The 25,943-nt window shown below is 44.2% G+C and overlaps 1 protein-coding gene across 3 annotated transcripts in view; it reads left to right on the top strand.

The window, feature by feature from the left end:
* Positions 1-25,943, top strand: part of itgam.3 (integrin, alpha M (complement component 3 receptor 3 subunit), tandem duplicate 3) — a 32,108-nt gene that overhangs the window by 4,604 nt on the left and 1,561 nt on the right. For 2 of the 3 annotated variants that reach the window (XM_077224649.1, XM_077224651.1), the window contains exons 4-25: positions 69-139; positions 1,359-1,473; positions 1,562-1,689; positions 1,841-1,986; positions 2,658-2,808; positions 5,162-5,309; positions 5,543-5,616; positions 6,162-6,279; positions 15,066-15,202; positions 15,400-15,546; positions 15,627-15,827; positions 15,958-16,091; positions 16,321-16,463; positions 16,553-16,701; positions 17,291-17,422; positions 18,796-18,869; positions 19,019-19,160; positions 19,391-19,489; positions 20,261-20,340; positions 20,433-20,519; positions 20,645-20,723; positions 20,819-20,914. In XM_077224649.1, coding sequence (XP_077080764.1) covers positions 69-139; positions 1,359-1,473; positions 1,562-1,689; positions 1,841-1,986; positions 2,658-2,808; positions 5,162-5,309; positions 5,543-5,616; positions 6,162-6,279; positions 15,066-15,202; positions 15,400-15,546; positions 15,627-15,827; positions 15,958-16,091; positions 16,321-16,463; positions 16,553-16,701; positions 17,291-17,422; positions 18,796-18,869; positions 19,019-19,160; positions 19,391-19,489; positions 20,261-20,340; positions 20,433-20,519; positions 20,645-20,723; positions 20,819-20,914 — 2,651 coding nt within the window. The remainder of the gene's footprint in view (positions 1-68; positions 140-1,358; positions 1,474-1,561; positions 1,690-1,840; positions 1,987-2,657; positions 2,809-5,161; positions 5,310-5,542; positions 5,617-6,161; positions 6,280-15,065; positions 15,203-15,399; positions 15,547-15,626; positions 15,828-15,957; positions 16,092-16,320; positions 16,464-16,552; positions 16,702-17,290; positions 17,423-18,795; positions 18,870-19,018; positions 19,161-19,390; positions 19,490-20,260; positions 20,341-20,432; positions 20,520-20,644; positions 20,724-20,818; positions 20,915-25,943) is intronic. The other variant, XM_077224650.1, reaches the window with a different exon arrangement.

Genomic DNA, 25,943 nt, shown 5'->3' with positions numbered 1-25,943 from the left:
CACATTTTACACATAATAAGTCTGATTTGACATGTACAATCTAACCGATTTTATCTATGCAATGAAAGTGCCTCCTGAAGCTGTTAACATGTCTCTTGGGCTTTTTATGACTAAGGATACACAATCTTCTAATTCAGTGGTAAGTTATACAGTATGCTCATCCTAACATGAAAAAACAACAACACATAAACCCTTGTTATTAGCGTTAAGCTGAACTGAAGCAAAGTTTTTAGATATACAAAGATGGTGCACTCATATTACTAATAATTTGGAGAAAGTGCAACACGCAATATAAATAAAAGACCCGATTGCAGATTGATAAAGTCATTTTGTTACTGCAGCTACCGCTAGAAGCTCTGTTTGGTATAGAAAAAGTCATTGTTATGAGTCACGTGCTTAGGATTGCACATGCGCATTGGCTGGTCGAGCCTGAAAAATAAGGCTTAACGCTATTTGAGCATAATGAACAACATTTATGAGAAAGTTGTTGTAAGATTTCATTGGTGATTTTAAATATAAAATTTAATCGTAAGCTTGGTAAACAGCTTTGGAGAATTTGATGTTTCCCCATTTTAAGATATACAGCGCTTAGCATAAGTGAACAGACCCATGCTAAAGTTGACTAAAAAGAGGAATAAAAAATCCTCTTTTGGAAATTGATCTTAACGCCTTAATTAAAAAAATTCTTAATTCTTCCTGAAAATACAAGGTGCATAAGTCAGGACACCCCTATGTTAAATTCCCATAGAGGCAGGCAGATATGCATCCTGATAAAGTTTTGATTTGCATTGAGAGATGAAAGTGCCCCATGCCAATCTCTAGGTATGGTGAAGGGAATGTGATGATGTGGGGCTTTTTTAATTCCAAAGGCCAAGGGAACTTTATCAGGATGCATATTATCCTGGATCCATGAAATAACTGGCATTTAAAAATAAAAATCTGCCTGCCTCTATGGGAATTTAACATAGGGGTGTCCTAGACTTATGCACCCTGTATTTTAAATTAAGAACATTTATTTATTTACGATACATTATTCATTCACAAAGAAAATTGGTGTCCTTAAAGGTTTTAATTAAGGCATTAAGATCAAATTCCTCTTTATTCCTCTTTTTAGTCAACTTTAGCATGGGTGTGTTCACTTATGCTAAGCACTGAAGCTGTACTTGCATGACTGAAATAGCTGCCTGAGAAGCATTTCGTTACAAGCTCTTTACACATTAGCAATAAAAAAGTGATTATTAAATGAAAATTCTTACATATAGCCCCTTTTATATATTGCTCTTCGCAGAACAGGGAAACTGGCTTCATAAATACTAGAGTGTTTGATGTACTTATCGATAAAACTCTCACTCTCCCAGGTTTGTGGTCCAACCATTCCTAAGGACTGCAAAATAATTACTACCCTCAATGGTATGTGCTTTAATATCAGTGGAAACAATGTAGTGAGTGCACCAATACCAAGTGCGTTGAGAAGTAAGTCAAATGAAGAAGTACCTAAATCCCTGTCCTTTTCTATTGCTTTTTTGATAATCTAATCATATGCTAAACTCCTCATTCACAGGCTGCCCTCTAGAAATAGATATTGCTTTTCTAATGGACGGCTCTGACAGTGTAGAAGACCCAGATTTCATTAAAATGAAAACTTTTGTTATAACCATAATCCAGAGTTTTTCCAAGTGCAATTCTCAGGTATGATTAAATGTTTTTAGGATTCCAGAAAGATAATTTTACCTTTAGAGACTCATAAAGTGTTGTTAACATTGCAACCCACCACCAGTTTAGACAGAAACAGGACTGACATGCACAGATTTTCATGTGTGAATGTTTTCTTGTCTTTTAGTTTGCAGTTGCACAGTTCTCCACTGGTTGTGAAATTCACTCCAAGTTTGAAACAGTTAAAGACATTCATTCATGGAGGACAAGAATAGGAGAGATAAAACAGCAAAAAGGATGGACCTACACTGCGAAGGCTATAAATAAACTTATGTATGACACCCCTAATGTTATCAACATTCTAGTATCTCAAAGTGCCTCTTCAAAAAGTATTAGTGCAAAGTTAATTTTCAAATCTAACATTTACAGTTGTAATCGAAATGATTCTACCCCCATTGCAAATCAGGTTTATTGCATGGCAAAATTGACAGACTTTCAGCTGTTTGCAATGAACAAATCAAACAAAAGTAATAGAAATAGCTCAACACAACAAATGTTTCAAGTGGTTTCCGCAAAAATGCAACTTTTAATGACTTTCTTAATTTTGATTACAAATGTAGTTCTTTTCTGTGTTCAAATATAAGCACATTAAGGGGATATTTGGGTGGTTTGGAGAGAAAAACAGTATTGCGTTTCTGAGTTTGAAACGACAATACCTATAAAAATACAGTATAGTGCATAAGCAACTGTACCTTTGCTCACTGAAAAAAAAAACATTTGGTGTAGAAACAATTTTCAACTATAAATTGCTAGTAAATTTTACAAATAATTACAAAGAAACAGCAAGTAATACATTGAATTAAATGTGAAATTTTGAAGTAGAATGATTTTCTTATAAGAACCGTAGCAATCTGTTTTATTTACAACTTTGTGTATATGCATATGTAACTTATAGCAATCCTGATTTGTCATCTTCAAATGCTTTTCTTATTTTCAATGTACAGGGATGAGCTCTTCATAACTGAAGGAGGGGTGAGGCAATCAGCAATTAAAATGTTAATTGTTATCACTGATGGTAGATCAAATGATGAACCTCATCTCAGAGGTGCTGTTGAAAAGGCAGAAAAGAAGAATATCATCCGATTTGCAGTTGGGGTAAGATCCATGCATCAAAAAAGGATGCAAATGCACACAAAAAGTATAATTAAATTGTCCCCCAAAGAGAGTATACATTTTTTCAACAATTACTCTTTTAAGTCAGGTCTTTTCAATGAATCTTTTGATCCAGTACAAAATACTTCTGTATTACAAGAAGGTCCAAATATACTTAACATTAACGGTTCACCTAACATTATAACAATGAGCAATACATTTGTTACATTATTTATTAATCTTTGTTCATGTTAGTTCATTATAGCTCAGTTCCATTAAATAATATTAACACACAACTTTTAAGTTTGTAAATGTAGTATTAGTAAATGTTGACCAAAGAACTTAGGGCACTAGAAAACATGAACAGAACAACAGGGAGTCATGGAGGAGGCTTGACAGGTGAACCCAGGGTGACGAGCGACTGATGGATCCGATGGTAGTGGAGACCCGGGGTGAAGCTGAAGAGTTGATGGGACCGGCGACATCGAAGGTCCTGGATGGCAGGGCAGAGCCGCAGCAATGAGCAACTGGGGCAGAGCCAGGGCTCTGGAGGACTGAGGCGAAAGCGGAGCGACCTAGGACCAAGGAGGAGCTGGAGGGAAGGAGGAGCCCGCAAGAGCCATAAGGGTGGAGGGATGAGGTGCAGCCAAAGGCTCGGAAGTCCATGGTGATGGTAGAGCGACAACTGACCAAGGCGGAGACAGAGAGACGAAGAACCCCACTGGAGTGGACAAAGATCCCGGGTGGAGCCGAAAAAGGCGAGAAGCCAAGGTGGCACGGACTGCTCGACAGGCCGAGGTGGAGTTACAGGCCCGGAGGTTCTGGGCAGAGCTGTGGTCGACACTCCAGGGCTGTACCGGCTAACACAATGTTAAAGCTGAAGGGCAGTGCAGAGAAGACAATGCAGGCAGGACTGGAAGACTGGGAAGTGGAGACAGGAATTTCACAATTAACTCCTTAGGAAGACACAGATTAGACAAATCTCTCGTGAATGACACTCTTGGCTGACACAGAACAGGAAGGTATCTTCTGAACAACCCTCTTGACAAACACAGAACAGGCATACAATTCTTATAAGGCAGACTCGAAACATTCAGAGAAGGTGGGAGTGGGAGGCAGGGTGAGAACACTGACATCAATAACATGGTGCTGGGTGACAACACAGGCTCAGTGCACAGGGAAATGGGTGTTGCACACTCACTTGCAAAGTCAATTAGCAACTCTTCCTCTGCCGCAGGAGAGAGGGTAGGGCCTTCTCAATCCCCTCCACCAAAATACCTTCAGGGGCTGACGATGTGACCGGCTCACACACCTGGTCAGATGTTTATTCGGGCTCAGGCTCCAGGACGATTTCTCACTCAGGCATCCGCTCTGGCACTGGTATCGCGGCAGGCTTGGACTCCACGTCTGTGGTAGGCTCAGGCTTGTCCGTCGCTGGGGTGGTGGCAGTGTCTAGCACACTGTTTTCATCCTCACTCTCTCAGATTGTGAATGTGGAACCGTTGGGGAGGAGTACCCACTCCACATGGTCCTTGAAAGTCCCTAGAGGATAGTTTCCAGGCAAGCATGCTGTCATCTCCACAATGAGGCTTGTCCGGAAAAGGACACACTGGCAGTTGTAATCATATGGGACGCAATAGCAAAGGTCCAGAAATGCCAGTGTATGCCTCTCTAGGGACCGGCTCCCCTGCGAAAGGAGGATGATTCTTTTCGCTGCTGTTTGAGGTCATTTCTTCTGTCACAGTTGGGTTGGAGTAAATGAGGGGTAAAGGATATTAAATTTTATTAAAACTAAGAACTCAGGGGACTAGAAAACATGAAAAGAACAACCAAGCATAACGAACGAGAACTGAAAAAAAACTGAAGTAAACAAAGAGCTTACTGTAAATAGACATACCAAACCAATCAATTGAATGAATTAATGAATGAGGCATTTATATAGCACATCCAGTGTGCAGCTGGATACAATTAAATGAATAACAAGTTAAATTAATTTGCCTAACTGGCACACACAAAGCTAGGTCAACATACACAAGCATGGAACAGAAACAGAAAAGAACCAAACCAAAACAGAATATACTCGTTACTATATTTATTGTAAAGCATTACCAAAACTTGGTTAATTTAATTATATTGTAAGCTGGAAACTCTAGTCTACATTCATAAACAGTTACAGCTTTCACAATGTCAGAGTAAATGATGACAAAGTTTTTGGGTGAACTAATCAGTCAAGAAAGTTTAATCTTCAGATGATTTTACATTTTTTTAACCTTTATCTTTGCAACAAACAAGATATAATACGATTAAATGTTTAAATGGCCCAAACATGCCTGTCTTTTCTTTTCAATTATCAAAGATCGGTGAAGCTTTTGATGATCCCAGCACAAAGCAACAGTTAGAAATTATTGCATCTGCTCCTGTTGCTGAACATGTGTTTAACGTGACTGACTTCGACGCATTGGACAGTATCCGTGAACAACTGGAAGAGAACATTGCAATCGAAGGTGTGTTCACTGATAAGAGCAAAAACATTGAGAAAATTGTAGATGAGAGGAATAAGGAAATTTAATTGGAAAAGTAGTGTTACAAGAGTGCTGAACAAAATAAACTTGCTAAGCTTCTATTTGCAATGACCAAATTACAGCCAAGCTGAAATTCATTATAAAAGCATTGTGATATCACTACTACTTCTTCTCTTATTATTTTTTTTTTTATGTAATAATGTATTTTCTTTCAGGAGACCAGTCCACTGGTGATTCTGCTACAATGGAGTTTGCACAAGATGGATTTAGTGCAGTTTTTACATCGAATGTAACTAAATACTTCAAGGCTTTGTTTTGAAAACCATTTTTTATTTAAGCAATAATTTAGGCTGCCAACAATGCAATGGATACTAAGTATCACTCTCCTGAGATTCAAGAGTGAAGATTATTTTACATATACATATAGATTGCATATAATAGTTCAATGTTATTGGATAGGTCAACAATAGTTTAAAATAATTAAGATTTAAAAAATATTTTTGAAAGAAATCTCTTCTGCTTACCAAGGCTGCACTTATTTGATCAAGATATAGTAAAACTATAACATTTTGAAATATTATTACAATCTAAAAGAATTGTTTTATATTTTAATATATTTTAAAATACAATTTATTGAATTTTCAGCATCATTACTTCAGTCTTCAGTGTCACATGATGCTTCAGAAATCATTCTAATATGCTGATTTAGTGCTCAAGAAACATTTCTTATTAGTTAATAATAGACAATAGCAAAATTATTAATGAAAATACCAAAATAGAAAAGTGGTGTATAGGGAAAAAAATACAAATACAAACACAAACCTCTTTATTTAGATAAGCCTGATCATGAGTTCTGTGGGAGCTTTCCAAGGGAAGGGCGGATATCAAGAACAGTATCACAATGACCAATCATCAGACTTCTATGTGGGAAGTGAGCAAGATAGTTACTTGGGTAAGACCTTGCTTACTGTAAACACTGACTAAAAATACATAAAATTGGCCTACATTTATTGAGGTCATCTACAATCTAAATAAAATTATACTGTAGTTCACCCAAAAACAATGTACTTAATTCCAAGCCAATACAAACAAGAATATTCTAATAGTGCAGCACATTAATGGCATATTTCAAGAGAATCGTTCAAATTGGTATAGAAGCATGAAATTTGGTACAGATACTCTCCAAGGGTCATTTTTTGGGAAAAAGGCGTTGGCCACCCAAAAATTCAACATGGCTATTTCTGTCAAATGCTCATCATGTCAATCGTTCAAACAGTAATATCATGTAGGCATAACATTTTGTGAAAATACTCTCTTCAGAATGTTTTTTTGGAAAACAGTGCTTGTCCCTCAAAAATTCAAGATGGCAACCATTTTTCAAGATGGCCGCCATTTTTCTTGAATCCTTACATATTTTTTTTCAAATGGTGATGCTATCATGAAATTTGGTACAAATATTCTTCAAGGAACATTATCATGGAAAAAGGTGTGTGCCACTCAAAAATTCAAGATGGCGACCATTTTCAAGATGGCCATAGAATGTACATTGCCAGAAGAAAATGTGAGTGGGTGCTTGCAGTGGCAAAACTCGCCACTCGGTTGCTAGGGTGTGGTACATGATTGCATACGAGCCAACAAACATGTCTGTACGATGTTCTGGTGCCGAAATATGGCTTATTCATGTGTTCAGGTGGTTGCTAGGTGATTGCTAGAGTGTTCTGGGTCGTTGCTATGGTGTTGGTAGGTGGTTGCTAGGTTATTTTGGGTGGTTGCTATGGTGTTGCTAGGTGGTTAGTAGTTGTCACAGATGGTCACTATTGGAGTTCTTAGCATTTTTAGCATTTACCTGATTTAGCATGATTTAGCATTTACCTAATCGCTATTATGATTTAGCATTTACCTAATCGCTATTAGAATGTAGCTGTTCACAGCTAGCATGTGTAGCATGTTGGAACTCCTGTTTGCTAGCATGAGTCAAAAGAGCCAACCCCCATCTCTATACGATGTTCTGATGCAGAGATATGCTGCCGTGCAAATGCAAGAGACTGCTCACGTCACGTCTGCCAATCCAGAGACTGCTCACGTATCGTCTGCCGATCCAGAGACTGCTCACGTCACGTCTGCCGATCCAGAGACTGTTCACGTCACGTCTGCCGATCCAGAGACTGCTCACGTCACGTCTGCCGATCCAGAGACTGCTCACGTCACGTCTGCCGATCCAGGTACTGTTCAAGTCACGTCTGCCGATCCAGGGACCGTTCACGTCACGTCTGCCGATCCAGGGACCGTTCACGTCACATCTGCCGATCCAGAGACTGTTCACGTCACGTCTGCCGATCCAGAGACTTCTCACGTCACGTCTGCCGATCCAGAGACTGTTCACGTCACGTCTGCCGATCCAGAGACTGCTCACGTCACGTCTGCCGATCCAGGTACTGTTCAAGTCACGTCTGCCGATCCAGGGACCGTTCACGTCACGTCTGCCGATCCAGGGACCGTTCACGTCACGTCTGCCGATCCAGTGTCTCCGAACAAGATGGCCGCCACCGAGCTTGTGTCTGTTCCAGTGCCTGAGCCGGTGTCTGTTCCTGTGCCTGAGCCGGTGTCTGTTCCTGAGCCGGTGTCTGTGTCTGTTCCTGTGCCTGAGCCGGTGTCTTTTCCTGTGCCTGAGCCAGGGTCTGTTCCTGTTCCTCCGCCATGGCCGCCCGAGGATAAGTCTCCACCCTGGCCGCCCGATGGACTGTCGTCTCCGCCCTGGCCGCCCGATGGACTGTCGTCTCCGCCCTGGCAGCCAGATGAACTGTCGTCTCCGTCCTGGCAGCCCGATGGACTGTCGTCTCCGTTCTGGCCGCCCGATGGACTGTTTCTCCGCCCTGGCCGCCCAATGGGTCGTCTGCTTCGCCCTGGCTGCCTGATAGGTCGTCTGCTTCGCCCTGGCGACCCAATGGACTATCTGCTTTGCCATGGCCGCCCGAAGGGCCTGCTCCGCTCTGGTAACCTACACAGCCTGCACCACCCTGGACCTCAGCCAGGACTCCTGATAGGCCTAAACCTCCCTGGCTCAACCCTCCCGCCCGTCCCTGGCTCAACCCTCCCGTCCCTCCCTGGTCAATGCTTGGGACTTGATTGACTTTCATTTTTGGTTCTGTTTTGGCTCCCCTTTTCCCCCTTCTTGGTCTCTGTTTTTGGTGTATCTGACTTGTCTATTGTGGTGTTGGGTTGTGTATGTTTTTGTTCTCGTCTCGGTTTTATGTCTGTCTTTAGGGACGCCACGTGGCATCCCTTTAGAGAGGGGGTAATGTCAGGATTCTGTCACTTCTGTCTGGTCTTATCTTAATTGGTGACAGAGGTCTGACATTCCCGGTTTGTCATGTTCTTGTGTTCTAGTTCTGATTATTGTGAGCACATGGCTTGTCATGTGTTTCCTTTGTGCCATGTGCTCTCCTGTCTATTGTCAGCCCCTCCCATCTTGTTACCTGTTAATTGTATTATCTCCCTCACGTGTCTTGCTGTTTACCTTCTGTCATTTGTTCCCTATTTAGTCTCCTTGTGTTTGCAGTCCTGTGTTGGTTCGTTATTATCTGTTTCCCTTGTGTTTCCTGTGTTTGCCTGGTAGCTCTCTGGTTTTCCCCTACGGGGCAGTTTTGGTTCCCTTACGAAGGGAACTCAACGATGCGTCCATCTACGCCATGGGAACGCCCCCAGCGTGACTGCGTCTGAAGCATCTATGTCAACTAGTCCAATGGAAAGAATGAGCGTCACGGGCGGGTGACGTCATGACCAGGAATTGATAAAAGCACATCCGGTGCAAACCGGCATTAGCTTCTGTTGCCTCAGCAAGCGATCTGTGTTATACTGTCTCTGTCTATTTATTGTTGTCTGTTGCAATTTATTCGGAAACGTTATGGCGAAACAAGTGTACAAGCAGTGTGTTCCTCCCTGCCGGCGTTATTTAACGGGTGGGGACACACACGAGCTTTGTGTCATTTGTTTGGGAGTGGAGCATGCGGTCTCAGCCTTCGAGGGGGCTGAGTGTCAACACTGTGAAATGCTACCGCTCCGCATGCTCCGCTCTCGCCTGTCACTCTTTGATGTAAAGAGTGGGCAGGCTCGCGATCCTCAGGGATCAGGACCCGCGTCTGCCGAGGCGGCGCGGAGAATGCATTCCTGGGGATCGCAAAAGGATCTTTCGGAGGGGTTGGAGACGGGTCCGCGGGCCTTTTCTCCTTCCTTACCCGGAAGATCCAGCGCTCTCCCCCCGGTGTCGGAAGCACGCACTGCGGTTTCTTCCGCCCGGGGAGAGAGCCCTCCATTACTTCAATGCTCTTCCTCCGAGGAGGTCGATGTTATGAGTATGGAGAGTGAAAGCACACACATGGGGGAAAGAGATTCACAATTTATTTCCCCAGCATATGGTGAGCTGGTGGATGTTATGTCACGGGCTGTAGAGAAATTAAATATTGAATGGCCATCTGAGAATAAAGGCGCTCGTCCTAAAAGTAAATTAGATGAGCGCTTTTTATCTTCCACGACATTATCTCCACCACGAGGGCTTCCCTTTTTTCCCGATCTTCATAATGAAATATCGAAATCGTGGAATAAACCTTACTCTTCACGACTTTTTAGCCCTCAAGTTAACACTTATTCGAGAATAAGAGGGCTAAAAGAGTATGGTTATGAGGCGATGCCCCAGGCGGAACAGAATTTAGCCAGCTATCTTTCGCCTGGTCCCGCATCGTCCCTGAAAGCCTCAGCTTTGCCCACTAGACCGCTTAAAGCCACCTCGGTTTTAGTGGGCAAAGCTTATACGGCAGCAGGTCAAGCTGGAGCATGTCTGCACACAATGGCAGTGCTTCAGGCTTATCAAGCTGACCTGCTGGGGGATCTGGATAGTAGTGAGGGAATTTCTCATGACGATATTCGAGAACTTCGTCGGGCTACCGATCTTTCTCTCAGGGCTACTAAGGAGACCGCCAGAGCAATTGGGCGGTCTATGGCAGCCTTGGTAGCTACTGAGAGACATTTATGGTTAAATCTGTCAGAGATTAAAGAAAAAGATCGAGCTTTTTTATTAGATGCTCCGCTTGAACCTTCTGGTCTCTTCGGCGACGCAGTCCACGCGGTCGTCGAGAGATTTCAGGAGTCTAAAAAACAAGCTGACGCTTTTAAAAAGTTTATCCCTCGCCGTGTCCAGCCCCCTGGGGCTGCTGGGCGTGAGCAGCCCCAGCCGTCGAGCTCATCATATCGTGTGCATCAGAAAGAGAGTGTTGCATCTCGTGCACCTCCACGTAGAGACTGGAGACAGACGCAACCCTCTCAACCGAAGTCTTCTAAGTCGAAGCCGGATCTGAGGACCGTTCTTCAGGCGAAGAAGACTTCGGTTCAAAAAAAAGGTCCTGATGTTCACGCATCAGGCCTGTGAGGACAGCCCCGACCGAAGTGGAGCGGTGTACACCTCATTTTACGGTGCCCGTTCCATTTCGGGGTCCTCACGAGACCGTTCTGCCAACCCTGCCACCCTCGGTGCTTCAGGGCGCAGCGGTCTCCAGCGAGTCGCTGATGCTATGCTGCGGCACAGCATCGGTTTCGCGCCCTCTGAGGGGGGCCTTAGAGCGGCCAGTTCAGGTAGTTCCTGCCATTATGTTTCAGGCTCCGGAATTGGCTGTCTCGATAACACCAGAGACCAGCCTCGAGAGGCTGGTTCCCTTAGTAAATTTTCTGGCAGCGTGGAAGCTTCTGCCGAATATTTCTCATTGGGTCCTGCAGATTGTAGAGAAAGGATACAGAATCCAGTTTGGTTCTCGTCCTCCTCGTTACAACGGGGTGCTGCCCACAGTGGTGCATCCCGAGCAGGCTCTGGTAATGGAGCAAGAGGTAAAGGCACTGTTAGCAAAGGAAGCTATAGAACAGGTGTACTCACCCGACAGAGAGTCGGGTTTTTACAGCCGTTATTTCATTGTTCCAAAAAAGGATGGGGGGTTGCGTCCCATTTTAGATCTTCGTCTGTTGAATCGTTCAGTACAGAAACTCAAGTTCAAGATGCTGACACTCAAACAGATCGCGACTCAAATCAGATCCGAGGACTGGTTTGTCACGATAGATCTGAAGGACGCCTACTTCCATATCTCCATCCTCCCTCAGCACAGGAAGTTCCTAAGGTTTTCTTTCGGGGGCAAAGAATACCAATATCGGGTTCTTCCTTTCGGTCTAGCTTTATCACCCCGCACGTTCACGAAATGCGTGGATGCAGCTCTAGCCCCTCTCAGGCTTCAGGGCATACGTATTCTGAACTACATCGACGACTGGCTGGTTCTGGCGGAATCAGAGCAGTCGGCGGTTCGGCACCGAGGTGTCGTTCTCGCTCATATGCAGATGTTGGGGTTGAGGCTCAACGCCAAGAAGAGTGTTCTTTCTCCAGTACAGAGAACCACTTTCCTTGGTGTGGTATGGGATTCAGTGACGATGCGGGCCACTCTATCGCCCGTTCGTGTAGCTGCTATCCTGACAGCCACCAAAGAGCTAAAGCTAGGCCAGTCACGCACTGTGAAACAGTTCGAGAGACTGTTGGGTCTCTTGGCGGCAGCGTCCAACGTGATTCCTTTTGGCCTGCTGTACATGAGACCTTTACAGTGGTGGCTAAGGACCAGAGGGTTCTCCCCGAGGGGAAACCCACTTCGTATGATCAAGGTCACGCGGCGGTGCCTTCGTGCCTTAATTATATGGAGGAAACATTGGTTCTTAACCCAGGGTCCGGTATTGGGAGCTCTTTGCCATCGTGTTACGATCTCGACAGATGCTTCCCTCACCGGCTGGGGAGCGGTAATGGAAGGCCGCTCGGTTCAGGGTCTGTGGAAAAGTCATCATCTTTCGTGGCACATCAATTGCCTGGAGATGATGGCTGTCTTCAATGCGTTGAGACAGTTTCTCCCAGACCTGAGGGGCCATCATGTGCTTGTACGAACAGACAACACATCAGTGGTCTCTTATCTGAACCGTCAGGGGGGTCTGCGGTCGCGTCCGCTCTGCAAACTGGCGCACCAGATCCTCCTGTGGTCTCTGGGGAAGGTACTCTCCCTGAGGGCAGTGTATATTCCTGGGGACCAGAATGTGGGGGCAAACATCCTGTCGAGGCAGGAGCTGAGGCCAGGGGATTGGAGACTCCACCCCGAGGCGGTGGAGAAAATTTGGGAGTTTTACGGCCAAGCAGAGGTGGATCTGTTTGCGTCTCAGCACACGACGCACTGTCCACTTTGGTTCTCCCTTACTCACCCAGCCCCCCTGGGGCTGGATGCTATGGTGCAGACGTGGCCGAGGCTACGTCTGTACGCATTTCCCCCTGTTGCTCTGCTCCCAGGAGTTCTGGAAACGAGTCCGCCAGTACGGAATAAGCCTACAGTTTGTAGCACCACGCTGGCCGAGTCGGATCTGGTTTGCGGACCTGATCCATCTCTTAGACGGTCCTCCCTTGGAGATCCCGATCAGGAGAGACCTTCTGTCTCAGGCCGGGGGCACAATATTTCACCCTCGGCCAGAGATTTGGAACCTGTGGGTTTGGCCTCTGAGGGGGCCCAACTCATAGAGAGTGGTCTCTCAGCTGAGGCTGCTGAGACCATCCTAAGCTCCAGAGCTCCAGCTACTAGGAAACTATATGCGCTGAAATGGAAAGTTTTTTCTGTATGGTGTCACCGACATCAGTGGGATCCGGTTAACTGTTCTGTGAACACAGTACTCGAGTTCTTGCAGGAGCGCTTTACGTCAGGTTTATGTCCTTCCACACTTAAGGTTTACGTGGCGGCCATTGCGGCTTACCACGCCCTGGTTGGGGGTACATCGTTGGGTCGAGACCCCCTGATTACACGTTTCCTTCGTGGCACACTGAGGCTGAGGCCTGCAACTCGCACTAGGGTGCCAGCTTGGGATTTGGCATTAGTACTAGAAGGCCTGTCTAGGGCTCCATTCGAGCCCTTAGATTCGGTTTCAGAGAAATTTCTTACCCTTAAGACTATCTTTCTGCTAGCTATTTCGTCCCTTAAGAGAGTTGGAGACCTTCAGGCCCTTTCGGTTTCCCCCACTTGCCTTGAGTTTGCACCGGGGATGGTCAAGGCATTCTTATATCCAAAACAGGGATACGTCCCTAAGGTGCCGACCTTGATTCCGAGGCCTATCGTGCTGCAGGCTTTCTGTCCTCCTCCTTTTACATCTGCGGACCAGGAAAGGCTGAACCTCTTGTGTCCAGTGCGAGCACTGGATACTTATGTTCATCGGACATCTTCTATGAGGAAGTCCGACCAGTTATTTATTTGCTTTGGATCACCTAAGAAGGGTCTTCCTGCTTCTAAACAGACGGTTAGCAAGTGGATAGTCGAGGCTATTTCACTTGCATACGAGTACTCTGACCATCCGTGTCCCTTGGTGGTCAGAGCTCACTCAACGAGGGGTATGGCGGCCTCTAAAGCCTTGTTATTTGGGGTTTCCCTCCAAGACGTTTGTGATGCGGCAGGCTGGTCCTCACCGCTCACATTCGTCAGGTTTTACAGTTTGGACCTGGATGCTGCCCCAGGTTCTCAGGTGCTTAGTGCTTAGTTACAACAGACTGACACTCAGGTACTTGGAATTCTGGCGCTTTGGGTATTCTCGTTCCCATGGCGTCGATGGACGCATCGTTGAGTTCCCTTCGTAAGGGAACGTCTCAGGTTACTATTGTAACCATAGTTCCCTGAGAACAGGGAACGAGACGATGCGTCACCCTGCCATACTTCCTGCATCCCTGTGATCGGCTTGCTTCGGCAATTTTCGAAGCTAATGCCGGTTTGCACCGGATGTGCTTTTATCAATTCCTGGTCATGACGTCACCCGCCCGTGACGCTCATTCTTTCCATTGGACTAGTTGACATAGATGCTTCAGACGCAGTCACGCTGGGGGCGTTCCCATGGCGTCGATGGACGCATCGTCTCGTTCCCTGTTCTCAGGGAACTATGGTTACAATAGTAACCTGAGACGTTTTCAGTTTTCATGTTGTTTTGTAGTCATTTAATTAAACTTACCTTCCTGCACTTGAATCCTCGTCTTCCTTATTTTCCTCATCACGTGACAATTTCATGGGCTGTCCTACACCATAGTATGTCAATGGGGCAACTTTTACCCCGTTGTGAGGTATGTTCTTACAGAGCCTGCCAGCCTCTTCAAATGTGGTAAACCACACGTTTCTGCGAAATCCTCGCTCGGAGCTATGAATCGTCAAAGTTTGTCGCAATGTTAAGTCTATGGGATTTTTTCCGGACGCTTTTTCGCCCCTGGGGCGAACATCGTACCCCCGATCACTTATAAAAGTCAAAGCACACCATTTCCGAATAATCCGAACGATTTGATGCCTCATTCGTGGGTCTGTGACAAAAGCTGCGGGAGGAGATGCGGGTTTGGGACAAAAGTTGGGGCTTTGCCTTTGGCAATGGCGGCCATCTTGAAAATTGGCCGCCACATTGAAATTTTGAGTGGCCAACGCCTTTTTCCAAAATAGTGGCCCTTAGAGAGTATCTGTGCCAAATTTCATGCTTCTATACCAAAGTGAACGGTTTTTTTTACTAATCTGCTGCACTATAAGGAATAACTGAGTTGCTTTTTCCATATAATGAAAACATGTTGTGACCAGTGGTTGTCTGATGGTGAGTAAATGATGGCTATCTTTTTTTTTAGTGCACTATTTCTTTAAAGATTTGATTATCTAATGTTTTTTAAAGGTTATTCAATGACAGTAGCAACACGGTCTAAAAAAAAGTTTGTGATTCTGGGAGCACCAAGATACAAGCATAAAGGACAAGTGAGCATTTCAATAATTGGAGTTAACAAAACAAACCTGCTGGTGGTATCACCCAAGGTACATGTGAATATTTCGTCAATGTCATATTTGTTTCATTTGTTTGATAAAAAGTGCAAGGTACTTGAATCTTAACTCAGTTTTGTCTATCTTGCAATGTATTGGCCATTGCATTTTGTTGTACTATTATCAGGTGTTCTTATATTGGGCATAGGATTTGATTCTGAAGAGACCTTTTCTTTTTTCTTCTTTCACAGTCTCAGATTGGTTCGTACTTTGGGGCTGAGGTCTGTGTGGTTGATCTGAACTCTGACTCAAAAACAGATCTTCTATTAATATCTGCACCAACATATATAGACTACCATTCTGAAGGCAGAGTTTTTGTGTACTTTTATTCTTGGCAGGTAGGTTCAATTTCAGATTCTAAATTCCAGATTCCTTTAGACTGTCTTTTAAAAGTTTTGTGCTTATTCTGGTTTTGCAGCCATACTTCACTTTTTCTGTGTTGCTGGAGGGCATGGCAGGTCAGAGAGGTCGGTTTGGCTCTTCTCTTGCCAGTCCAGCAGATCTGAATGGTGATGGTTTCATGGATGTGCTGATTGGAGCTCCTTTAGAGGAAGATGGACAGGGCAGCATCTACATCTTCAATGGCGAAATAGATAAGATAAATCCCAAATATTCACAGGTCTGCCAATATTAGTATCTAGCATTGTAACCTTTTGTGGACTGCCACTTCTATACCACTTCTTTATGACCTTTGGCTTGCTTTTTCCCTAAAACAGTTCCCCTTTCTCTTATACTTTGTGTCATGTTAGAGAATTACTGGATCAGCTGTGCGCCCAGGTTTACAGTTTTTTGGACTTGCTCTTAGTCAGTCCTCCCTAGATCACAGTGGAGACAGTCTACCAGACATTGCTGTTGGATCAAAAGGAGCCGTTTTACTTCTTAGGTATAGTACTTCCTGTAACTTCAGTTTACACTCTAAGAAATACATGGAACCATCAATGCAAATAAAGAATCTTTATTTTTAAATGTGTATTTACACACACTCCAATCTAATAGAATTAACTGATTAAACATCCAATAAATTCACAAACAGTAACATACAGAGCTCATGGCCCACTCTGATCCATTCATTCGTTATGTTTCGCAAATGTGTATTTCCCTACAATATCCAGGTCCAGACCAATAGTGTCTGTGGATGTGAAAGTAACCTACAGCCCATCCAAAATTTCAACCATTGAAGCAAACTGCACTAGGCCACTGGAAAACACCTTGAGAGTGTGCTTCAAAATGAGTGGATACAAACATGCTATAACAGGTTCCGTAAAAAATTGTGGCAGACTTTGTTATTTTTAATAAATAATTTGAATACAAATATCATAAAATGTTATTTAATGCCATTTCCAGAATTGGCTGCAAATATTAGCTATACGTTAGAGCTGGATGCCAAGAGATATAACCACAGAGCATACTTCTTACCCAAAAATCGTGTCCTCAGTAATGTTGTAAATGTTACACTAGAGGAGGTGTGCAAAGACCATCCTTTCCTTATAGAGGTAAGTCATGTATTAGTCCTTTTGTAGCAGCAAACAAGCCATTTCTAATTCTAATATACATACAACTTTGAATAGTTTCAGCATGTTAATGGATTTATGGATATGACTAACACAGTCTCATCCCAAGACGTCATATGACTGACGCTTTTGACCATACGTCAACATCCGACGTTTTAGGGTACCCTTTAACGTCAGTTAGATGACGATGCTAGGGCGTCATCTAACTGACGCTTTACCTTTAGCGATAAGGATTAGATAGCGTCATCTAACTGACGTTAAAGGGTACCCTAAAACGTCGGATGTTGACGTATGGTCAAAAGCGTCAGTCATATGACGTCTTGGGATGAGACTGGGCTGATATGACAATGTTAATGTATTTGATCATGGCGGACTAAAACTGCTACGCTAATGCTGTTGCCACACTTATGGACTTGCTAATGGCAATAGATACACAGACACGCTGCAGTGAGATTGTAAAATTTGCTGCTGCTGCATGAATAGGTATACATCAATCTCATAGCAGCCTGTGCTATCTAGAGTTTCATATATGTATGTATGTAACAATTTACAAATTGTTCACCTTGTCCAGTCTTGCACAGATGATTCTCTCAACCCACTGCTTAATGAATTAATGTTCACTTTTGAGGGTCTGCCCTCCCAAAGTCTGGAGAACTTAAAGCCTGTTCTCTTACCATGGATAAAGAACACTACATTATGGATGGTAAGGCACACATATTTAAAGTTAACCTACATTGTCATAAAGTGAGCCCTTCATGAAGTTGCTTTTCGGTAATATCCTCAGACTTTATAATTTCTATTACACATATATCATACTGTTATTCAAGACAGAATTAGTTGTCAGTATCAGTAGTAGACCTACTGTGAAACATTAGTTTCTACTGAGAAATGGTGTGAGTAACCGTACACTCACCGGCTACTTTATTAGGACCCTCTTTTGCATTCAAAACCGCCTTAACTCTTTGTGGCATAGATTCAACAAGATGCTGGAATCAGAGATTTGGTTCATATTGTCATGATAGCATCACACAGTTGCTGCAGATTTGTCAGCTGCACATCCATGATGCAAATCTCCCGTTCCAGCACATCCCAACGCTGCTCTATTGGATTTAGATCTTGGGACTGTGGAGGCCATTTGAGTATTGTGAATTCACTGTCATGTTTAAGAAAGCAGGTTGAGAGGATTTGAGCTTTGTGACATGGTGCATTATCCTGTTGAAAGTAACCATCAGAAAATGGTCCACTGTGGTCATAAAGGGATGGATGGACTTGGTCAGCAACAATACTCAGGCTATGGCATTTAAACGATGCTCAAGTGGTATTAAGGGGCCCAAAGTGTGCCAAGAATATATCCCCCACACCATTACACCACCAGTAGCCTGAACAATTGATACAAGGCAGGATGAATCCATGCTTTCATGTTGCTTACGTCAAATTCAGACCCTACCATCTGAATGTCGCAGCAGAAATCGAGAATCATCAAACCAGGCAATGTTTTTTCAATCTTCTATTGTCCAATTTTGGTGTGCCCGTGTGAATTGTAGCCTCCGTTTCCTGTTCTCAGCTGACAGGAGTGGCACCGGTGTGTGTCTTCTGTTGCTGTAGCCCATCTGCTTCAAGGTTTGGCGTATTGTGCATTCAGAGATGCTGCAGATCTCGGATGTAACAAGTGGTTATTTGAGTTACTGTTGCCTTTCTATCAGCTCGACTTAGTCCTGCCATTCTCCTCTCCCCTCTGGCATCAACCCTATGGTTGTGCATGAAAATCCCAATAGACCAGCATTTTCTGAAATACTCAGACTAGCTCATTTTTCACCAACAACCATGCCACGTTTAAAGTAACTTTTAAATCACATCTCTTCCTCATTCTGATGCTTAGTTCAAACTTCAGCAGATCGTCTTGACCATGTTTACATGCCTAAATGCATTGAGTTGCTGCAATGAGATTGGCTGATTAGATATGTGTTAAAGAATAGATGAACAGGTGTACCTAATAAAGGGGCCGGTGAGTGTATATGGGAATATATGTAAAAAAAATAATAATTATCGTATTTTTATTCTAACCTCATATTACAGTTAAATTATGAGCTAAACTGTGGATCAGACGACCTTTGTGTTGACAACCTCAAAATGGACTTCAGCTTTGATGGGTAAGTTAATGGTGAAGTCACAAGTTAATTTAACTGTCATCAAACATAATTCTTTAACGCTCCACCCACCAGCCATTGGCAGATGGTCGTATAGTCTCGCCCTAAAATTGGTGCAGTTTAACTCTGTCTCCTTTTTTTCTGTAATTTAGATCTACAAGCATAGAGGTTGGGATAATGCAGGAGCTCAACGTGACAGTGTTTGTAGAGAACAGAGGAGAAAACTCATACAACACCCACTTCACCCTCAAATACCCCTTTGGACTTTCCTTCAGGAGAATTATGCCTCAAGTGGTAAGGCAGGATGATGTTCATGGCATGTAGGGTTAAAAACAGCAAGTTCATTGTTTTACAAGTTTAGTAGTTAAAGTGCATGATTTTCTTTAAAGAATATATATCCATTTTTCAAACTCCTTGTCCAATTTAGTGTTACAGGGATGCCGGAGCCTAAATCAAATATATTACAGTAGGCTGCTACAGTATAGGATCAAGAAACACTTTTTTTTTTCTTTTTTTTTGAGCAGGGCAGAGTGGATTGCCGTTCTTTAGATGGCATGCAAGGAGTTTCAGCAGGGGAGACCATCTGTCGAGTCAATAACCCTCTATTCGCAGGAAACACTTCTGTGAGTTAAAATCTATGTGAACAAACACACAAACAACCAGCAAGTTTAAAAGTATGAGACCAAATTTGGGATTTAAAATCTGATTTAAACATTGAAAAACGTTGAACAAATGTTGACATAAAATGGAATAAAGATTCTCTGCTTTTTCTCTAAAGTCATATCAAAGATGGCGACGTTCAAAAAACTGAAGTCTTATCAATCAAGATTAACGATTGTGTCATAACCACGCGACTCTCTGTCGCACAGTAGAGAAATTACCGTATAGACAGGAGGAGAAGCTCGCAAGCAATCTTTTACTGTCTATGAGGCAATCGGGGGGACAGAGGCATAAAGTCAAGGGAGAAGCCCATAGAGAGAGTCCATAAAAGCAACGGGACAAAATATTTCAACAACGTTTTTGAGGAATTAGATGATTCAGATTTGTCTTGGCACAGCTACTAGAAGATTTACAACTGTCAGACTGTCGTCAAGCTCAGTTTGAGCCTGCGCAGTCGCTCAGGCATCAGGAAGTAAGCGCTCTAATCGGGCTTCAGTTTTCTCCGTTGAAATCAAGGGGGTCGCTGTGTCCATTTCTTTTACTGTCTATGGTGATCAGGCGCTGCCGTTCTCTTCTCAGACGCTGGTGTTCTCAGAGCTGACCGTCAAAATAAAAGTCTGGATCTCCGTCAAAATTAAATTCCCGCTTCCAACACATCGGCCGATGCCGATATTTTAAAAATGCCGAATATTGACCATTATTAATAATGCTTATTTCTTACCTCCTTGTTGTAGGCCTTGTTTCACATTATTTACAGTATTAATAAAGAAAGTCATTTTGACCAAAAGGTGACATTCAATGGCTCTGTTACCAGGTATGGTGTTTATTTTTACTTTTATAGTCAAGTGTATTTGAATTATATTGACATGCGTAGTAGCACAAACTAAAATGTTCTGTCATTTCCAGTGGAAATACGAATCACTCTGAAACCAGTGAACTATTAAAAATGAGAAACATCAGTGTAAAACATGCAATATATGTTGTCTTGTTGAGGTCAGTGTTTTTTAGATTTTTTTTGCTGTAGTATGTTTACAGTTCTGTTTTTAATATTTGACATTTTGCTTTTCTCTCATTTCTATTCATAACCTCATCTACTGCATTCTGTGTTTCTCCTACAGACATACAGATTCCAGCATTTACATAAATTTCACGAGTGGAAAAAACAATCTTGGAAAACCAGTGAAACAGATATTGGAGGTGAAGATGCTTCTTCCTTTATTTCACCTCATATACGTACTGAAACAAAATCGGTTGTCCGTATCAATAAGTCTCCTTCTGTTTATGTCTCAAAGGTGAAGAATGAGTTTAGAGAGCTAAATTTAACAGTTTTCATAAGAGTACCTGTAAAACTGGGAGCTGAAAACATCTGGGCTGACAACAAGTTGAAGGTAATAGCGTATGCAAAGTATGAATCAAGGAGAAATAAGCAAAGAACCTAAAACTTTAGCGGAAATTCCGTGTCATTATTGTAGTCCATATATTTATGTGGTCCAAATGTACATAATGTACTTAAAGGAGCCGTATGTAAGAATGTGGCCAAAACTGGTACTGCAATAACTTTCAAATGACCGTAGAGCGGTGTATCTCCTCTCCCTCCTCCCTGACTCGAGGTTGCCAGATAGGCTGCAGGATACAGCAGGAACGTAGGCTGCTACAAGAAGCTTTTTCTGTTAATTATGTTTATGCTTCAAATGAGAGATGTTTTGCAAAGTAATTATATATCACAAAAATTTACTAATGGCGATACTAATGGCCAAATATAATCGTAAATATGTACGCTCGTATGTGACAGTAGGCTACATTGTTAGAACAGTAGCTGTTAGTCTAACTTGTAACGGTAGGTGTCTGTCATTAATGTAAGTACAAGCACAAGCCTCTGTCACTGTGTGTAACCGATATCAAAGATACAGCTATTCATTTAGCTGACGCTATAAGTGAAAGCGACCAGCTGTATTTTTTAACTTACCCTGCAGTACACGTCCATAATGCTTAAATAATTATGTGATGTGAAATTATTATGATGTAGGACTAGTCGAAACAATCCCCTTTTTAAGACCTGAGGTATGAGTGGTGACGATGCATCCATCGGAATGGTTTCCTCTCAGAAATATGAGTGGTGACGATGCATCCATCGGAGTGGTTTCCTCGGAGTGGTTTCCTCTCTGTAGTGGTAACAACGCATCCATCAGAATGATTTCCTCACTGTGGTAATGGTTTAGTGGGATAAGACTGGGTGTTTAAGCTTCATTGGGGTCATCAGGTGGGCACCCCCCTTCTCTGGTGTTTCAATGATAGGCCCACGACACCTCCAGAAGGCTCAATCGGCAGCACCTGGCGTCCCAGGTGTGCCCTCCTCTGCTTTCAACCCTTACGTGCCGCAGGTGGTATTAGGGGCCCAGTTGGAGTCTCCCCTTTTTACCCATATCCATCGGCTTGCTGCTTCTGCTGCACCTGAGAGGGCTTTGATGGTTTGGCGTAGGGTTTGGCCTCGCACTTCCAGTTCCTTAAGCAGCCTGATGGTTGACTTGCCCACAAAGCCTCTGCAGCCGACTTCCACTGGGAAAACCTTGGATTTCCATCCGCGCTGCTCAGCATCAGCTGCCAATTCGGTGTACTTAAGTCTCTTGCGCTCAAATGCCTCCTCTACAGCATCCTCCTAGGGAACGGTAAGCTCTATTATGTACACAATGTGGAGTGATGGGGACCAGAGCACGAGGTCTGGTCTTAGGTTCGTTGTGGCAATCTCAGATGGGAAGTAAAGCCTTTGGTTCAGATCTGCCACCAATTTCCAGTCTCGAGCCTTTCCGAGCTGGCCGCTAACCGCTGTTGTATAGCCTTTGGCTGTCTTTACCCCTTCTCGAATGAACTCCCTTGCATATGAAGGATGGGATGATGGAGGAGGCAGGGCATTGTTCTTTAGTCGTCTGCACTCCAAGGTGGCTGCTAGGCACTTCAGGACATTTTTGTGCCGCCAGGTATAGCGGCCTTGTGACAAGCTTGTCTTGCATCCAACCAGAATGTGTTTGAGGTTTGCGGGGGATGGACAGAGGGGGCACGTTGGGTCTTCTCCGTACCACTGGTTGAGGTTTGAGGGGGAAGGCAGGACGTCGTACGTTGCACGTAAGATGAAGCTGATGTGAAATGCTTCCATGCTCATCAGCTCCCTCCAAGATAACTTTCTCCTCTCAACTCCCTCCCATCTCATCCACTGCCCTTGCTTGGCTTGTGAAACAGCCTTTGCACACCTCGTTGCCTGCTCGTGCCGTCGCACCTCCTCGACAACCAGCCGTCGCCGCTGAGCTGGTGCTGCTCTATGCCACGATGGTCTGCTCTCTCCAGATCCGAGGCCGCCTCTCCCCTGTTGCACATTGCCAATGATGTCTCTGTGCCTGAGGTCTGACTTCGCCTGGTGAGTGGCTTCAGCTGGGCTCCATTTCCTTCCGGTCACCAGGGTAGGAGCTGTTTGGGAAACGCATGGATCACGGGACTCTGTTAGTGTCATTTCCAGCCTTACTTTAGAGCACTTGAACTCCTCAACCATGCTGGAAACAGGAATCTCCAAGATGCCTCTCCATACAGTCCTATGTTAGTAAAGCATCTGGGCAGTCCCAGCCACTTTTTGGCAAATGAGCTGATCACTCTCTCCAGCTTTTCTACCTTTGAGATTGAGACCTCATAGATGGTAAGAGGCCACATCATCCTAGGTAGTAGCCCAAATTGAAGACACCACAGCTTTAGCCTGCCAGGGAGCATGGTCTTGTCGATACTCTCAAGGCCGTGCATTGTATCTTGCCTAAGCTGGTCTACCTGCGCTGTGTCCTTGAGGGTGGCGTGGTACCAACGTCCAAGACTCTTGACTGGCTTCTCTGCCACTGTTGGTATAGGCTCCTTGCCCACATAGAACCGCTGTTCCGACAGCTTTCCCTTGATGACTGAAATGCTCCTGGACTTGCCTGGCTTTATTTCCATCCGAGCCCACTGTATGTTCTCCTGTAGCTTGTTCAGCAGACGCCTAGCACAAGCCTTGGTTGTGGTGAGGATGGTCATATCGTCCATATAGGCTCTGATGGGAGGGAGACGAAGACCAGATTTGAGCTTCTGACCTCCTACTACCCACCGAGATGCGCGAATGATGACCTCCATAGCCATCGTAAATGCTAAAGGTGAGATGGTACATCCTGCCATTATTCCGATTTCTAAACGTTGCCATGCTGTGGTATACTCATTAGTAGTTAGGCATAGCTGCAGGTCTTGAAAATAGGATTTAACGAGGCGGGTGATTTCTTCTGGGATGCTGAAATACTGGAATGCAGCCCAGAGGAGATTATGAGGAATTGACCCAAAGGCATTTGCAAGATCCAAGAACACAACATGGAGATCTCTTCCATTCTTTTTGCGGTTTGGATCTGATTCCATATCATGTTTGTATGCTCTAAGCAACCAGAGAAGCCTGGAATTCCAGCTTTCTGCACCATGGTATCGATGTAGTGGTTCTTTTCCAGTTAGGCTGTTAGTCTGTTAGCCACTACGCTGAAGAAGATTTTACCTTCAACGTTCAGGAGGCTGATTTGGCGGAACTGGCTGATGTCCACAGAGTCCTTTTCCTTCGGGATTAGGATGCCTCCTGCCCTCCTCCATGCCGTTGGAATTTCTTGTTTCTGCCACACTACTTTCATTAGCCTCCATAAACAGCGCAATACCCCTGGTGTGTTCTTATACAGCCGGTATGGGACTCCATTGGGCCCAGGGGAGGATGCAGCTCTTGCCCGACGTACAATTCTCTCAACTTCGCTCCATCTGGGGGGGGGGGGGGGGGGGGGGGGGGGTGATGTCCAGCTGATGTTCTGGGGAATGTATCGGGTGGAAGAGTTGTCTCTCCGCCTCGCTGGCTGTCAGTGTGGCTCTGTTTTAGGTAAGTTTCCAGATCTTTCTTTGATGCTTTGAGTTTGCCACTTTTTTCCTTTGTGAAAAGGTTTTTTGCAAACTTGTAGGGTCTTTGAAGAAGTTTGATCTCGCTTGCTCCTTCATTTTGCGCCTCCTCCTCAGATTCTCAGCTCTCCTCAAGGTTGCCAATCGGTTCTTAATTTCTGCCTGTAGCAGGTCAATTCCCTCCTTCTCCTCCTCTGGAGCTTTTCTCCATTGTTTTTTCAGCTGCCTTCTCTCCTTGACTAACCGTTCTATCTCCTGCTGTCTTCTGAACTTCGTCGGGGTGGGTGATGGTTTTTTCCTCTTTTCTGCCATCCCAAAGCGCTGTGTACCATAGTTGTAAATCAGGTCTCCCATTCGCTCCAGCTTCTTGACTGCAGTTCCCCTCAGTTGTCCCAGGAGGTTACTGATGTCTGTGTCAATCGTCTCCCACTCCTTATTCTCACAGGATTTTGGCCACTTGACCTGTGTTTTTCGCCCCTGAATCTTATTCTCAGTTGTAGGCTGCGGCAAGTTGGGCTTGAGGGGCACAACTATCCTTGGCTCCTCCTCTTCCTCTCGAACAGGGGGATTGATGTTCTGCAGACTTTGGGTTTGGTCCTGCTGCTGAACTACACTTGCCTTATTCAACCTGCTACGTAAGCAAGCCTTGGTGTCTTCTCAGGCCTGCATAGGATGTTTCCTTGGTCCAGCCACATCTACAACTCTGGAGCTTAATTCCTGGAGTAGGTGTTGTCATCTCAGTTGTCTTATTGATCATCATTCTCGTTGTCAGTTTCGTTCCTGGGTCAGTAACCATGTAGTCTGTCGGTGAGTCATCATCCTCCCCCGCTCTCGCTGACTCTGGGGGTGTTTTCTTCCTTGAACTTTTTGTAGCCAGAGATGGGTGGGACCTGTACACTAATAGTGCCAGGTCCCTCCTACCACAGGGAGCTAACCTGGGGCAGGCCCGTTGGGGTCTTTTCCTCCTGGCAGCTGTCTTTCCAAGCTGTCACCAGGTCTTTCCCTAGTTGCCAAGATTAAGTGTCATTCTATTATTTTTGGCTATAGAACTTGCATGATAAACAATAATGGGCGTGCTAATGTTGTTTTCCTCAGCGTCTCAGCATAATGACAGAGAAACGGGCTCTGATAATGCATTGCTAAAGTTAACTCGCCGTTTTTATTACCCAAACAATTCCTTACCTTTTCAATTCGATGACCCACCTCCTCCATATGAGGTTACGTAACGTTACTTTACACGAACATGCATAACTTTGTTCTACTGTCATGAATATTTGACATGTCCATTTACATCAAGTAAAAGTTAGCCAAACATAGATGAATCTTACCTGTCCAGAAATTCTTCTCCATTTTCAGCCGTCTCCATCTTTCAAAGGCATCTCCTATACAGATCCTTGTTTTATTTCGGACTTTGTCACGAATTATTTCGGATTCATAACAAGTTTCTTTTTTGGTTTCGCAACGTTAGACTTTTTTTTTATCCGATTC

This window comes from Siphateles boraxobius, unplaced genomic scaffold, assembly GCF_051911475.1.
Source record: "Siphateles boraxobius isolate OS27281-9 unplaced genomic scaffold, OSU_SipBor_1 90, whole genome shotgun sequence".
Lineage (NCBI taxonomy): Eukaryota > Metazoa > Chordata > Actinopteri > Cypriniformes > Leuciscidae > Siphateles > Siphateles boraxobius.
The sequence above is the reverse complement of the archived record's forward strand: the minus strand, read 5'-3'. Positions and strand labels throughout refer to the sequence as shown.